The 15,400-nt window shown below is 46.2% G+C and overlaps 1 protein-coding gene across 1 annotated transcript; it reads right to left on the bottom strand.

The window, feature by feature from the left end:
* Positions 1-3,163: 3,163 nt before the first annotated feature.
* Gcsh (glycine cleavage system protein H) lies at positions 3,164-14,702 on the bottom strand. The gene is made up of 5 exons (XM_052167074.1): positions 14,475-14,702; positions 10,712-10,791; positions 8,798-8,861; positions 5,298-5,429; positions 3,164-3,921 (listed from the first exon to the last, which is right to left on the bottom strand). Exons 1-5 carry the CDS (start codon positions 14,611-14,613, stop codon positions 3,824-3,826), a joined length of 513 nt encoding a protein of 170 aa, XP_052023034.1. The 5' UTR covers positions 14,614-14,702; the 3' UTR covers positions 3,164-3,823.
* Positions 14,703-15,400: the final 698 nt, after the last annotated feature.

Raw genomic sequence — 15,400 nt, 5'->3', positions numbered from 1 at the left:
GGGCCTAGGTGCAGGCATGACGGAAGTGACGTATGCCGTAACAAAACAACTCAAGGGAGGAGGCCCTCTGAGGGCGGGGCTAAGGAGCATTCCCGCCGTGCTGTGCGCGGTTGCTAGATGCCTCCTGAAGCCCTTAGGCTTTCAGGCGTCTGGCCAGCGGCGCCTGCGCACTGCGGCTCACGTGCTGTCAGATGCTTCGAGGGCTTCGCACAGTCGACATTGGGCGGCCGCGTTGCTCTGGAAACAGCCTTTTGATGCCAGGCAGTGTCTGAAGATTCGGCCACTTCCTCTGGGCAGAATCGTCCCTCTCTTCTTGAGGTCCCGCGTGCTAGTGGAATGCAGACTTAGAACTTGGTGGGAGGATTCGTTCCTGATTCGTATATTTTTGAGGCAGGGTCTCCCTCGTTTTGTAGCCTGGTCATGGCCTCGAACTCCTGGCGACCCTCCTTCCTCAGTGGCCTACATCAGTATCGAGTGGATTGAGGGCGTGGGCTTCCGCCCCTGCTGCTATGAAGGATTTCTTGTTGTGTGCTTTTTGGTTCTGCCCACTTTACTGGGGCAGAAGCAGCAGTTTCTTGCAAGGGGACCCCCCCCACACACTTCTCCACCATGTTGCCCTTGGTGCCTTTGAGCACTGAAAAACGCACCCCAGGCTGGGAACCTAGGCTTGAAGTCGGGCATTGGGTGGTAAATCTAGCATCCCAACCCATGTCTAATTCCGAGGCTGTTCTACTTTTTGAAGTATTAGGAAAACAAGTCTCCAAAAGCACGGTGAGTCAAAGGCGTTTGGAAAAAATAGCTAAGAATTAACTTTTTACATTTATATCATTATAAAATATATATACAGTATAGCATCTGTATATGTATATTATATACATATACAGATGCTATACTGTACAATATATATACAATCTATAGCAAAGATTTATAGCATTAACGACCTCTAAAGATGTGACATATGTGACATATTATGAAGTAGAACAAAGTACTCTTCTAGACTATGAATATTCATTAAGATATTTCCTCCAGACAGACGGGGGGAGGGGGGCGGGCGGGCAGGGAATATTTTAACAAGCATATATGATACACATTGTAATATATATTGCTATCCCTGTGTATTTTGTAACATAGAAGGGTATGACACGTATTTCTAAAATTTTCTATGTATTTTTAATTTATGTGTATGAGTGTTCTGCCTGTGTATACGTATGTACGCCATGCTCGTGCTGGGCAGTCATAAAGGCACACTCTTTCATTGTTTTCTAGGTTCACATGCTAGACAGAGACTCTGTCACTGAGATGTGTCTCCATTTCCTCAGTGTTTTGAGGTAGGATTTCACTATGCCGTCTGGTCTGGCCTCCAAGTCAACATCTTCCCTCTGTCTGAGTGCTGAAACTACCAGCATGTGGTGCCAGACCTGGCCACCCAATCATAATCTTTACAACCGAAGGTAGGCAAAAGTCTTTTAAACAGCCACAGAAAAGCTCAGCATTGGGGAAGCAGGGAGAGGGTGAGTCAAATTTTCCAGTCTGCTGAGGCACCAAGTCTGCTGTTCTGATCGTTTTCATACCAGATACTGTGTGGAGAGCCCTCTAGTGGTTCTACCGAGACCCTACATAGTCAACCTCCAAGGTGTTTTCTTTCGTTGGTTTTTTTGTTTGTTTTCATGCCTTCTGAACAATCTATTTTTTAAACTTTAATTTTTTCTAAGTGTATTGGTATTTTGACTGACATGTCCGTGCACCACTTCCATGCCTGGTGCCCATGGAGGTTACAAAAAGGGATCGGATACTTTGGAACTGGTGTTTGGCATTCATAAGCATCCAAGGAGATTCTGGGAACTGAATCCAGGTCTTTTGGAAGAGCAGCCAGAGCTTTTAACCACTAAACCATTTCTCTAACCACCACCACCCCAAACTATATTTCTGAGGATTTAATCCTTTGAAAACATCCAACAACGTTAAGAAAAGACAAAAGACTAAAGCAAAAAGAAAAGTACTCTTCCAAAGCTTAAAGTCTGGCCAGACATGGTGGTGCATGCCTCTAATCCAGCCCTTGGAAGATGAAAGCAGGAAACTCTGGAGTCAAGCTGGTCCTCAGCTACACCCTCCAGCTCAGCCTGGGCTTGAGAGCCAGGCTAAAGCAATTACTAAGTATAGGATTGCATGCTGCAGTCGGAGGGGAGAGGATAGACCAGTCTACCTACTTCCCTTGGGAGGGTGGGGGAATTCACCCGTGGGTTTGGTTTGGTTTGGTAATGGAGTTTGTCTGTGTTCTTATATAAGCTTGTCTGAGCCCAGGCTGGCCATGGGATCTGTAGCTCAAAGATGACCTTGGATCTTGAACTCCTGATCCCAACATCCACCTTCCAAGTGTTGAGAGCCCCCAAGCTTGTTATACACATCAGTGTGCATAGAATCCCCAATTCCCAGTTAGCACTTTTACAGATGGTATTAGAGAATGTGCCACATCAGCCTTCAGAAACCCCATTTGGCAGGAAGTACACTTGAGTTGTAAAGAACGGTCATCAAACCAGTGTCAGAAAGTTCTAGTGTCTACAGCTATTACATGGAAACCTGAACACAATATTCAGACACACCATGTGCACTGACACACTGTGTGCACTGCTGACCAGCTGTCACCTGTTCCCTTTCTAAGCTAGCAACGATGAGAAGTGAAGATAATTTCGTTCTTTTCTTTATCATCACAGGGAAAAGAGTGAATGCAGTTTCCCACTATTGCAAGTTCTATAAACGAATTTGCCTTTGGGGAACACACAGGGTCAGTGCATGCCGAGAACAATGGGTAAACTTCACTCTGAGCATGTGTACCATATGTGCCTGTGTGACACCTTCAGAGGTCAGAAGGCATCAGATCCCCTGGAACTGGAGTTAGGGATGTCTGTGAGCTACCACATGGGTGCTGGGAACTGAACCCCCCAGGCTGTCTGCAGGAGAAGCAGGAACAGCAAGTAATCCTAACCACTGACCCCTTCAGCCCCTGGACTAAATTTTTTTTTCCTTAATAGTTTCACATGGTTAGGCAGGATACGCCTCAGAGGTATCCCTAGTGCCAGACACAGGAACTTCCTATTATTAAGATTAAACTTTCTAAAACTAGCAGTCACTAAATGAAACATTAATATCCAAATAAAAGCCATGATGAACAAAGAGGATGAGGGTTTTATTTGTTTCTCACAGTGTTGCAAAGCCAGTGCTTCACGGTAGGGAAACAAACCAACACAGCACATGGCGAAACAAAGACAGCAGTCTCCTGCCTCTGACACTATACCACACTTCTCTGCATTCCCAATCATTTCCAATGAGAACACACTAAGTCTCTGACCAAAATCCAGTGGTAGATATGGGCAAGTTACAAAATTATGTAAGATGCACTACTGTTATCTTGAATTGTGAAATTCTTATAACCAGTAGGTAGTATCTCACCATGTAGCTGTGGCTAGTCTGAAACTGGTTATATAGACTGACCTGGAACTAATATCTGCCTGTTGAGTGCTGGGATTCAACGGTGGTCCGTCACCAAACCCAGCTGTTCACCACAGAGGATCTTAAGAATTTTAAATTCCAGAGCTTAACCCCTAGTCTAAATACTTAGTATGGTGATTATCAAAAAAATCTGTACACGGCGTTTAGCCGCATCCATTAGGAAGTTGGGGTGGGTCTTAAGGAGCACTGTCAAGAACAGGTTCCTCCCATCGGTACTGCTAGAAGCTATTTCAAGTCCTCTATTCTCCACTAGATTAAGACAAGCATGCTGGGGCAGGTGGCAGCCCAGTGTTATCTGGAAGTGGAGGGTGCCATGTCACTCCTCAATGGACTTCACGTATTTCTCATATGCCTCTTCACTCATCAACTCATCCAGCTCTGAAGGGTCGCTCAGTGTCATCTTGATCAGCCAACCTGAAACCAAAACAAAACCTCAGTTCAAATTGCCTTTCAAAAGTCAAATTCATTCAAAATGTAAAATTTTAAGTCCCTCAAATTAATACTGTGCCCCCATTTAAGTGATGTTGTTACTCTAACATAAACCCATTCTTTCTTCAATACATTTATTGGAGGGAGCTGGAGTAAGACGGCTCAGTTTTTAACAGCATACTGCTGTAGCACTGGATCCAAGTGTGGTTCTGAGCACTGACATCGGGTGGCTCACAACCTATAACTCCAGCTCCAGGGATTTCAATCCTCTCTGGCCTCTGAGAGCACTTGCACTTAAATATCCCTATATAGAAACAAATTTTTTCTTGTTTCCATTTTTCAAGACAGGGTTTCTCCGTTTTAATAGTCCCAGCTGTCCTGGAACTCAGTTTGGTTTTTTTTTTTTTTGTTGTTGTTTTTTTGTTTTTTTTTTAAAAGACTTATTTATTATTATATGTAAGTACACTGTAGCTGTCTTCAGACACTCCAGAAGAGGGCATCAGCTCTCATTACAGATGGTTGTGAGCCACCATATGGTTGCTGGGATTTGAACTCAGGGACCTCTGGAAGAGCAGTCAGTGCTCTTAACCGCTGAGCCATCTCTCCAGCCCAGAACTCAGTTTGTAAACCAGGCTGGCCTTGAACTCAGACCTCCGAATGCCTCTGCCTCCTGCAGAGTGGGGTTAAAGGTGTGCACCACCATGCCCGGCTCAAATAACTTTTTTTAATTAAAATATTTTAAAATGAAACCTTAGGGCTGGGCAGTGGTGGCGCACGCCTTTAGTCCCAGCACTTGGGAGGCAGAGGCAGGCGGATTTCTGAGTTCAAGGGCCAGCCTGGTCTACAGTGTGAGTTCCAGGACAGCCAGGGCTACACAGAGAAACCCTGTCTTGAAAAACAAAAAAAAGAAAAACAACAACAAAAAGAAACCTTGGGGCTGGAGAGATGATGCCTCAGTGGTTAAGAGCACCTGCACAGACATATGTTTTTAAGGGCATACCAAACATTAACTATTAGAACTAATAGAAGTAGAAAGATTGAAAGCCAGCATGGTGGTGCAAGCCTTTAATCCCAGCACTTAGGAGGCAGAGGCAGGAGGATCTCTGTGAATTTAAGACCAGCAAGAGCTATCTATGTAGTGACCCCATCTGAAACCATCCAACCCCAAAGGGAAAGTCTGAGGGGCAAGGCAGCAAGCCAAAGAGAACCATAACCAAATCTTAATATTGCCACTTACTGGCTATACGACCCTGGTTACACTTTTGAGGTTGTTCATTCATCTATAACATGGAGAAAACTGCTGTAGGCATACTTGACTGAGTTACTTTAATGTAGGAATGAAATTCTGAGCAGCAACTCACCGTCTTCGTAACAGGATTTGTTGACGAGCCCTGGGTTTTCTGCAAGTGCTTCATTGACTTCAGTTACCTCTCCTGACAGAGGAGAGTAGAGTTCACTGGCAGCCTTCACGCTCTCCAAAGCGCCAAACTCCTCTAAAAGGAAGCAGCGAAAGATAGTCATCAAGTCATCAAGTCAGTGACTTGAAAATAGAAAATGTTGCTGGGCTTGGTGGCGCATGCCTGTAATCCCAGCACTTGGGAGCAGAGGCAGGCAGATGTCTGAGTTCGAGGCCAGCATGGTCTACAGAGTGAGTTCCAGGACAGCCAGGACTACACAGAGAAACAAAAAAACAAAAACAAAAACAAACCCAAAATACAAAATGTGTCTAGGAGTGGTGGCTCACACCTTTAGTCCCAACACTTGAGAGGATCTCTCTAAGTTTGCAGCCAGCCTGGTCTATAAAGTGAGTTCCACACCAGCCAGGGATACATAGTAAGACCCTGTCTAAACAAACAAACCAAAACAGAAAATACGGTAAGCTATATAGCTCAGTGGACAGAGCGTTTGCCTAGCACTCATGCACCTTAGGTTCAGTCCCCAACACTGAATAAACTGGGTGTGGTGGTAACACTGTAATCAGTGCTGGGGAGACAGAGGCAGGCGAATCAGTTCAAGGTCATTCTTAGCTACACAGGGAGTTAAGAGGCTAGCCTGAGCTAAAGAAGATCCTGTCTCAAAATAAATACCCCAAACTAAAAAACCTCTTGAGATGGTTCATTAGGAGAAGATGCTTGCTGCTAAGCCTGAGGACCTGAGTTCAGTCCCCAGGACCAAGGTACAAGGAGAGAAGGACATCTCTTGCAAGTTGTCTCCCCGACATCCCGTCAAAACAAACAGTGTTACAAAACAATATAAAAGCAAACTATAAAAAAAAAAAGTAGTTATCTCCCATTCAGTCAGGCTAAAAAATTCTGAGTGTCTTTATTTATAGTCAAGGTGCTGTGGAGTTCGTACAAGAAAGGCATAGATAGCTTCAAAGTGAACATGCATACTCCGCACACTGTAAATGGCACGCTGGCAGTGTGTTGGCGTTCAGTGCCACAGCACACTTTCAGTTTACTACCCATGGCATCACATATCCTGGCCTGTGGAGGAGCCCTAAACTATGGGTACACAGGCGGTCACCCAAGGGGCTTGGTAAGCTGAAAGAACTGTGCCAGGATTTGAACTGCAGCACCCTCCTGGGAGTCTGCCTTTTAGAGTGAGCCAAAATCACCTAGTAAGAGGAACGCCAAGTGCCTTCCTTACTGCTCACCCTGTGAGGAGACACCACGACGGAGGAACTTCTTAAAGGAAGCACTTCACTGGGACTCCTTACAGAGTGCTGGACGCAGGATGGCATGGTGTTGGACCCGCAGCTGAGAGCTCACGTCTGATCAACAAGTCGTAGGCCCAGAGAGAAGCCTGGGCCTAGTATGGGCTTTTGAAACCTCAAAGCCCAATGACACACATTCTCTAAAAAGCCCACACCTCCCAATCCTACACAACTAACTGGGGACCAAGCATTTAAATATATGAGCTTATAGAGGCCATGGTTGTTCATACCATACCAAGCCTACATCTTAAGAGCCAGGCATCTGATCCCCGACCTAGGGAGAAGAGGCAGGGGGACCTCTGTGAGTGGGAAGCCAGGCAGGACTATAGAATGAGACCTTGGATTTTTGTTTTTGTTTGTTCTTTCAATTCATTTTTAAAATTTATAATTTTTTATGTTTATGGGTGTTTTGCCTACATTTATGCATGTATTCTGTGTGCATGTGCTGATGCCCTCAGAGGCGGGGTGGAGGGGATGACAGTCAGGTGCCCTGGAGCTGGAGGAACAGATGTTGCGAGCCACCATATGGGTGCTGGGAATCAACTGAGTTCCTTTGGGAGTGGATGAGCAGTTAGTGCTCTTAACCACTGAACTATCATCGCTCCAGCACAGAGACCCTATCTTTATTTTATTCTTTACAAAAGGTACCTGCTGCCAAGTCTGGTGCTAACTGCCCCAAATTGTCCTCTGACCTCCATACATGCTCCATGGCATATGCAAGACAGACAGACAGACAGACAGACAGACAGATAGACACACACACACACACACACACACCCCAAAACCACATAGGTAGTAGTGGTACACACCTTTAATTCCAGCAGTGGACCTCTGTTCCAGGCCAACCTGGTCTACAGAGTGAGTTCCAGGATTGCCAGGACTACACAGAGAAATCTTGTCTCAAAAAAACAAAACAAAACAAACAACAACAACAAAAACCAAAACAACCAACCAGCAAACCAAGAAAACAAAAACAAAAACAAAAAAATCATCAAGAAGGGCAGGGAGTTCGGTACATACAATACCAACTCAGTACAATGTGGTTCCGTAGGGCACTGAGGCAGTACAAGGCTCGCCTTAGGCACAAGGACCTGAATTCAGTCTACAGAACCCTTATTACAAAGAGAAACTGAAAGCCTCACACAAGATCAAAGTGGGTATGCATGGGAGATTCTATTAAAGATACTTAGAAATCAAGACATCCGAGATGAACAGTACTATCATATATGTCAATAATTCACGGTCAATTCTGTAACTTTGCTGAAGTCACATGACTGGTAAATTGTGAGGCTAGGTTTTAAAAACCAGGTTCTGGGCTGAGGAATACCTGTTGCTTTTAGAGAAAACCGTGTTCAGCTCACAGTATCCACACTACCTATAACTACAGCAGTTCCAATGCCCTTCTGAAGCCTGTGCAGGCACCAGGCGCACACACAGTGTGCATGCAACATGCAGACGAACACTCATACACAGTAAAATAAAATAAATCTTACCCGCCCCCCAAAAGCAACAAAAAATAGGCTGACTTTATGCTGGATTCTCTCTGCTACATGCAAAGGTAGGCAGATTTTAGCTTTTACTTTTGCAGTGCTGGAGATGGAGCCCAGGGTAACATGTGCACGCTAGCCAACAAATTGACCACTGAGCTACACCACCAGCTCCCTTTACAACCAGAAACCTCAGTATCCTTTTTTGTGGGTGAAGAGATAGTGTTGACCCTCTACCTCCTGACTTTCGTTATAAAGTAGATATTCTCTATGCTCATGATCTGAGACAGCTAGGTGTGTCAATATATAAACTATAAACAACCCAGAGCTGGGTGGAGAACTGTAAGGCAGCGATTGCTGAGACATTACTTCTCCACAGCCCCAACGGCCTTCTTCAGCCTGATACACACACTGAGGGGGAAGTCGAGTAAAGAAAGGAGCTCCTCAGTGGCTCTCTGTAGCGGAACGCCGTCCACCCGCTCGCTGTAGACTGCCTGTGGAAGTCAGTGAACCCCGCAGGAACTGCTACACAGTCCTGTTTGAAGATTCTCTTTTCCCGAAATTACTCTAACTGACCCTGAGTGCAAACGAGTGGCCATTCAGATGAAGATCAGGTCAGAAAATGGACCATGGCATTCCAAGTGAGACGCACACTCACCTTGTTTTTTCAATTTTGTCCCGACTTCAGGAAGACTACAGTAAACAACATCTCCCAAAGCTTCCTAAAATATAAAAACATTAAAGTGTCTCAGAAGTTGACCCCGCCAGACAACAAGAAAGAGACAAATTGTATTTTGTCTATGTATAATTTAGTCTATATTTTGGAGCTACATTCCCTTTTTTTTTTTGAAGACAGGGTTTCTCTGTATAGCCCTGGCTGTCCTGGAGTTCACTCTGACAGCCTCGAGACCAGGCTGGCCTCGAACTCAGAAATCCTCCCGTCTCTGCCTCCCAGAGTGCTGGGATTACAGGCGTGCACCACCACCGCCCGGCTCTTTGATTTTCTTTATATCTCCTTAAACATGTAAAATGGGCCAGGGGTGGTGGGATATCTCTAAAACCCAATACTTAGGAGACAGATGTAGGAGGGTTATAAGTTCAAAGCCAGCTTCAGCTACATAACAAGATTCCATTGCACAAAAAAGATTAGATGAGACCTGGTGGTACACATATCAGAGGCTAAGGAGGGGAGAACCAAGTTCAAAACCCCTAGCTGGGCTATAGAACAAGTTCAAGGCCGCTAAGTCACCTCAGTCAGAGCCTAGCTCAAAATGAGAAGGAAAGGCTAGAGCCGTACCTCAGCGGATGAGAGCCTGCCTGGAATGTGAGGCCCAGGGTTCACTCCACAGCCCGTCAAAAATAACTATTTATTTATTTATTTATTTATTTTGGATTTGGTTTTTTTTCGATACAGGGTTTCTCTGTGTAGCCCTGGCTGTCCTGGAACTCACTCTGTAGACCAGGCTGGCCTCAACTCAGAAATCTGCCTGCCTCTGCCTCCCAGAGTGCTGGGATTATAGGCATGCGCCACCACCACCCGGCAACAATTTAAAATGTTAGGCGTTCTGTGGGCACGTGTGTTCATGTGTTGCATGTATGTGTGCAAAAACACATGAAAGTTTGTAGACAACCTGCAAGACTCAGTTCCCACTTGTCACCCCCACCAAGTGTATCCCAAGGATCAAACTTAGGTGGTCAGGCTTCAGCTGGATTTGACCTCCAGGCACAAACCTCATGCTCCAAACAAAACTCCTAGCTGCTCTGATCTGAGCACCCTGTGCCTGAGATCCATGGACTCATCAAGCAGAGGTCCTCGTGGTCCTGTCTCCACGGCTTCGCCGTACCAGGCTTTCCTCACATCACCCGGACGGGCTGCATCATATGCATTTTGAACCTGTCACACAGGTGATTCCCCCTGTAGATAAACAACCTGTACTGTGCTGTGCCCCCTCAGGAGGGATACAGCCACGCCAAGGAAAGTGTCAGAGACCAGGAGACCTGAGAAGCCAGCATGTCTGAGGAGTTGTGCACTTTCTCCAACATTTCCCCTCCTGCCTCAATGCACACATGCACAGGTTGAGACCACTGAGCACTACTGCATGGCTAGGGTTACAGAGAAAGGGCGGTTAAACAAAAAGGTTCTCTTTGCATTAGCCGTGCTCATCATTAGCTGTGTTTTCCATCCTTGGTCACAGGTGTTCTCACGGTACTTCCTGCCAAGCTCTCAAGTTTGCTCTTAACTGCCCAACATAAAACACTTAAATAATGTTCCCTACTTTGACACAGTATGATTGTTTTTTCAAAGAATCTTCCTGTTTAGCACAGGCTAATCTCAAACTCATAGTGCCCTGCCTTGGCCTAAGTATGAAGTAACAGATTTGTGCACCATGCCAAACACGGTATCCCTTGTAACACATACTAAAGCCCTAACTAATGTACATTTGACCTCTTTACTTCTGATTTTCCCCTAAGGGTCTTTAGAAGAGCCCAAAGCACAGCACCATTTCCCTAAGGTGGAGAGAATCCAAACCTCTTGAGAGCAGGCTGTTACAAACTCAGGGCAGCCCAGTACCTGTGCAAAGTTGCTGATCCCCACTGTTCCAGTGCCGTCCTCTGTCGTGATCCACTCGTGTTTCTCTGTGAATTTACGCACTAAAACACAAGACCAGTATTTCAGAAAAACAGCAGCAGCCTTTCTTCAAAGCCCTCCAAACATCATGGCTGTCAAAAGGTTAAGACATCTCCAGGGTTGGTGTTTAATTTAACTGACACTGCTTAAGTAGTCCATGCCTGGTAGAGCAACAATGTATAAAGATAAGGCATTTTAAAAAGCTGTGCAGCCACATGGACTGAGATGAACGTTGTAAAGACTGGTGTTTATGTAGGTTCAGGTAGGCCTTACCTGAATATATGTATGCACACCACAAGTGTGCAAAGTCCATTGAGGCCAGAAGATGTCAGATCCCCAGAAACTGGAGTTACCCAAACCTAGGTCTTCTGGGGATCTAAAAGCAACTAGTGCTTTTAACCTCAGAGCTATCTCTCCAACTCCAAAGATCATCTCTTAAATGGAGTCCTTGTACATTTTTGGGCTTATTTGTTTTAACATGAATCTAAGTCACTCAAAAAACCTCAGACCATATTTTCTGGGTTTATTCAGTGACTATTCTTTTGAAGACAGGCTTGGGGGGATAGCTTTTGGGAGGCAGAATCAAGCCTGCTCATGCAGAAAGTAATGCCTGCCAGGACACAGCTAGCCCATCTGGAATATAGGACTGAGGTGGCAATGTGGCAAGTCTAGCTGGTTAGTTTAGTTTAGCATATGCCTGTGACCTAGCACTTAGGAGGTGGTAGGATTGAAATGGTAAGACCATTAAGATGGCTTTAGAGATGGCTCAGCAGTTAAGATTTATGCTGCACGTGCTCAATTCCCAGCACCCACATGGTCATCCTTAACTCCAGACCCAGGAGCTCTGACTCCTTGTGGCTTCTACAGGTACTGCATGCACACGATGCACAGACCTCCAACACAGGCACAACACCCAAAAATATAAAAATAAATAAAATACCATTAGGACAATCTCAAAACACAGCAATCAGTTTTTGAAGGACTGAGTATGTAGCTCAATAGACAAGTTGTCTACCAAGTGGGGCTCTGGATCAATCCTGCCAGTGGGGGAGGGGATTGATTTACAGTGGGCACAGTGACCTTAGCTATAATATGGGTGGAGAGGCTAAGAAAGGGGGATCAATTGAGTTTGAGTTCAAGGGAGCTTGGGCAACACAAGACCCTGTCTCAAAAAAAAGATTTGAAGTAGAGAGATGGCTCAGCAGTTCAGAGCATATGCTGCTTTTGTACAGGGCCATAGGAGTGGGATCCGGCACTCACATGTGGCTCTCAACCCTCTGTAACGGTTTGTTTCAGTAAATCTGATAGCCCTCTCTGATCTCCAAGAGCACCAGGCACATGCGTGGTGCACAGACATACATGCGAGAAAGACACATATAGCATAAAGCTTTTAAGATATGAAAACCAAAAGATTTAAAGATAAAAGGGTGATGTGAGCCTTTAGGTAGAGTTCACTAAGGTGACTGCACTTAGTTCTATGGACTGAAATAGTCTTCCTATAGCAATTCTAACTTGGCCAAGTTCTTAGCATTCTGCAATGATTTATGCCTGTCCTTGAAGAAATGGCCTGGAGGTCAGTGGAAGGGAGCTTGTCAAAGCCTTGGCTTCAATTCCCAGCCCTGCTAAAAAATAAAGGAAAAGGGATTTGGGTCAAAGATGATGCAGTTTTGTGACAGTGGCTCTCAGCTGCCATTCTCTTACAGGCTTAGAATCCCTGGTTACATCACCGACCAACAATCATCAGTTCAACACAACATCTGACCAAAGAGGCGGACAATTACAAATATTTGATCCTTTTGTGCTATCCTTGGTCACCATGGGACAGTAAGTGTCGCTGTTCTGCTTCAACTTTGCAGCTTTAGTCTGTCTGAGCCAGCAACATTCTGAGCTCAGTACACCCAGATCCACTTGCCCTCAAAGTCCAGATTGTCCTTTTAGCCTAGGAATGCTACCTAGGCTTAGCCACAGGTTACAATTCTCCATTAACCCTTGACCTCACTCAAGAAAGCAGATTAGGTAAATAATTACTTTCTTCCTAATCCTTGAAAAACACAGTTTGATAACCTGGGTCTGGCGCTATTTGCCTATAGTCCCAGCAGTGTTCAGTCATCCCCAGCTACACAGGAATCTTACCAGATGAACAAGTGAGATCACACCTCAAAAATAGTGCATGCCTTTAATCCCAGCACTCAGGGAGGAAGAGGCAGGTGGATCTCTATGAGTTCTATGCCAGACTGGTCTACAGAGGGAGTTCCAGAATAGCCAAGGCTACACAGAGAAACCCTGCCTTGAGAAAGTAGAAACAAAACCCCACCATGGTTTGGGGCCTCAGAAAAACTGAGCTGAAACTGAAGATACTGCATCCTCATACAATAACTTACTTAATATGGGTCAGTGTTGCTATCTGGTGCACACGCAATGATAGTTAATAACACTATTCACTGTTAATGTGTCAAGCTGCAGGTGACAGGACCTGACTTCCCAGTATCTCTGAGGCAGTTATTGCCTCCAGTGTTCTAATGCAGGGCAGTGAGGTTCTGAGAAGTTGAGAGACTGTGCCCAAGACCCAGCTGTAAGAGGAAAAACCAGAATTGAATAATGTCTGTGTTTCAACAAGCACATCAACAACAAGCACAAGGCTCTGTGCCCTGCATAATAGCTGTGCACAATCCTGCCAGTTGAAAGAGGGTAAAAATGAAAATCCAGGTCGTTAAGCAGACCATGGGAATTGATATATTAGGCAATATTTAACTAATACCTGGAACTCAGCATGTAGCTCCAGCCAGCCTCGGACTCACAGCTCAGCAGGGCTGACATTGTTACAAGTAGAAGACACCCACCATGCCAGCTTTGAAACGGAGTGCTTCTCTGAGCATTTCTTTACCCTTGTACTCCAGTCAGTAACAGACTGATATTACTGATGTGTGACAAACTGGAAACATTTCAGCAAGAAAGGAACCAACGTGGCACTCCACACTGAGGAATAATGTAATCGACATTCTGAGTTCCATAGCTTTCTGACCCAAGGCACTTACTGAGAGCAGCCGGTCCGATTTGTGCTGCCTGAGTAAGGTCTCCACTACTTGCACATAAAACTGTTTCCCAGCTAACTGTGCAAACGCGTATAATGGGCAGGTCTCCCAGTTATTTCCAGTTCATCAAATCAGCCTCGTTTGAGCCCCAGCACACATCAGTGATTCAATTACAGTCGTTAGACCTCTGAAGTCTAGAACACTTTGCCTGCTGTCTGGTTCACAGCTCAGGCTTCAACACTACTCTTGGCTTTGCGGGGGAGGAGAGTAAAAAGCTTTTTTATTTCTGTACTTTGACTTTTCATTCATTTATATATACATTCTGCTGAATTTTAGTATGTTTCTGCTTAATTTCACTTCGCAGTTCATCATAATAGTCCACTTAGCAAACCTAAGCTCTCCCCACATTCAGGGTCTCGGTGCACCTAAAAGCAAGCTCAGCCCGGCACGAGTGGCCGGTTTACCTGCGGGTCCAGCCGTCCTTCCCTCCCAGCTCCACCTTTCTACCCCGGGTTCAAAGTTTGCTCGTCTCCTCTCCCGCCTATTTAGGGAGAAGGGCCGCAGAACCAGGATCCCAAGAGCGAGAAGAAGCGCGGGCAGGGCTATAGGTCGCTCCGGCCGGGAGGCTTGGGAGTGGGGCGGGCAGGAGCGGTGACCACGTGCCCCACACTTACCCGACAGCAAACCAGATCCGGTGCGCAGTGAGCGGACGGCGGCGGCGCTCGGCGCCCAGGGCCGCGGCGGGCAGAAGGCCAGGGCGGTGCGCAGGCTGCAGGCCACAGCCTGCACGCTCCTCGCCACTCGCAGCGACATGATCCGAGGTCCAGAGAGTAACTGCGCTTTGCCTCCGCCACCGGGCCGGCGGGGACGGGGTGGGCCGGAGCACCGGGACTCGGGGCGGGGCCCTGGAGAGACGCGCTCTGATTGGACATCTTAAAGGTTCCACTTCGGATAGGACAACCCGCGCGAGGGGTGTGTGCATGTGGGGGGCTGAGGCCCGGATGGGGCTGTGTGAGAGGCGCAGACTGGCTGGAGGGAGGAGGCGGGCCCTCACCGGAGGGCGGAGCCTCGCCCCAAGAGTGGGATCTTGCAAATAAAAGCTTCAAGTCCGCAATCTATGGATTTCGCTGAACTGCATCACCTCAGTGGCCAGAGAAAGATTCCAACAAGGATGGCTTTGTTGGGCTAACGCAGTCTCATGCCACTAAACCAAAAAAAAAAAAAAGTCCTAGGAAGACGAGGTGCCGCTAGGCCCTTAAGCGCAGTCACGCCAAACTGCACAAGGACACCCCCCAGGGAATACATTTCGTCTAAAGACCATTCTAAGCATCAGACAAAGTCATGCTGACACAGATCATATGCGATTTAAAATGCTGAAAACAGCCAGGAATGGTGGCTCACTCCTTGAATCCCAGCACTCGGGAGGCAGAGGCAGGTGGATCTCTAACTTCTAGGCCAGCCTAGTCTAAAAAGCCAGTTCCAGTACACCGGGAGCTATACAGAGAAACCCTGTTTCAAAATATAAAAAGATAAAAAGAAAAGAAAAAATGAAGGAAGGAAAGGACAGAAAGAGAAAAGGGGGAGAAGAAAAAAGGAAAAA

This window comes from Apodemus sylvaticus, chromosome 21 (assembly GCF_947179515.1).
Source record: "Apodemus sylvaticus chromosome 21, mApoSyl1.1, whole genome shotgun sequence".
NCBI classification, from domain to species: domain Eukaryota; kingdom Metazoa; phylum Chordata; class Mammalia; order Rodentia; family Muridae; genus Apodemus; species Apodemus sylvaticus.
This window is presented reverse-complemented; position numbering and strand designations above follow the sequence as displayed.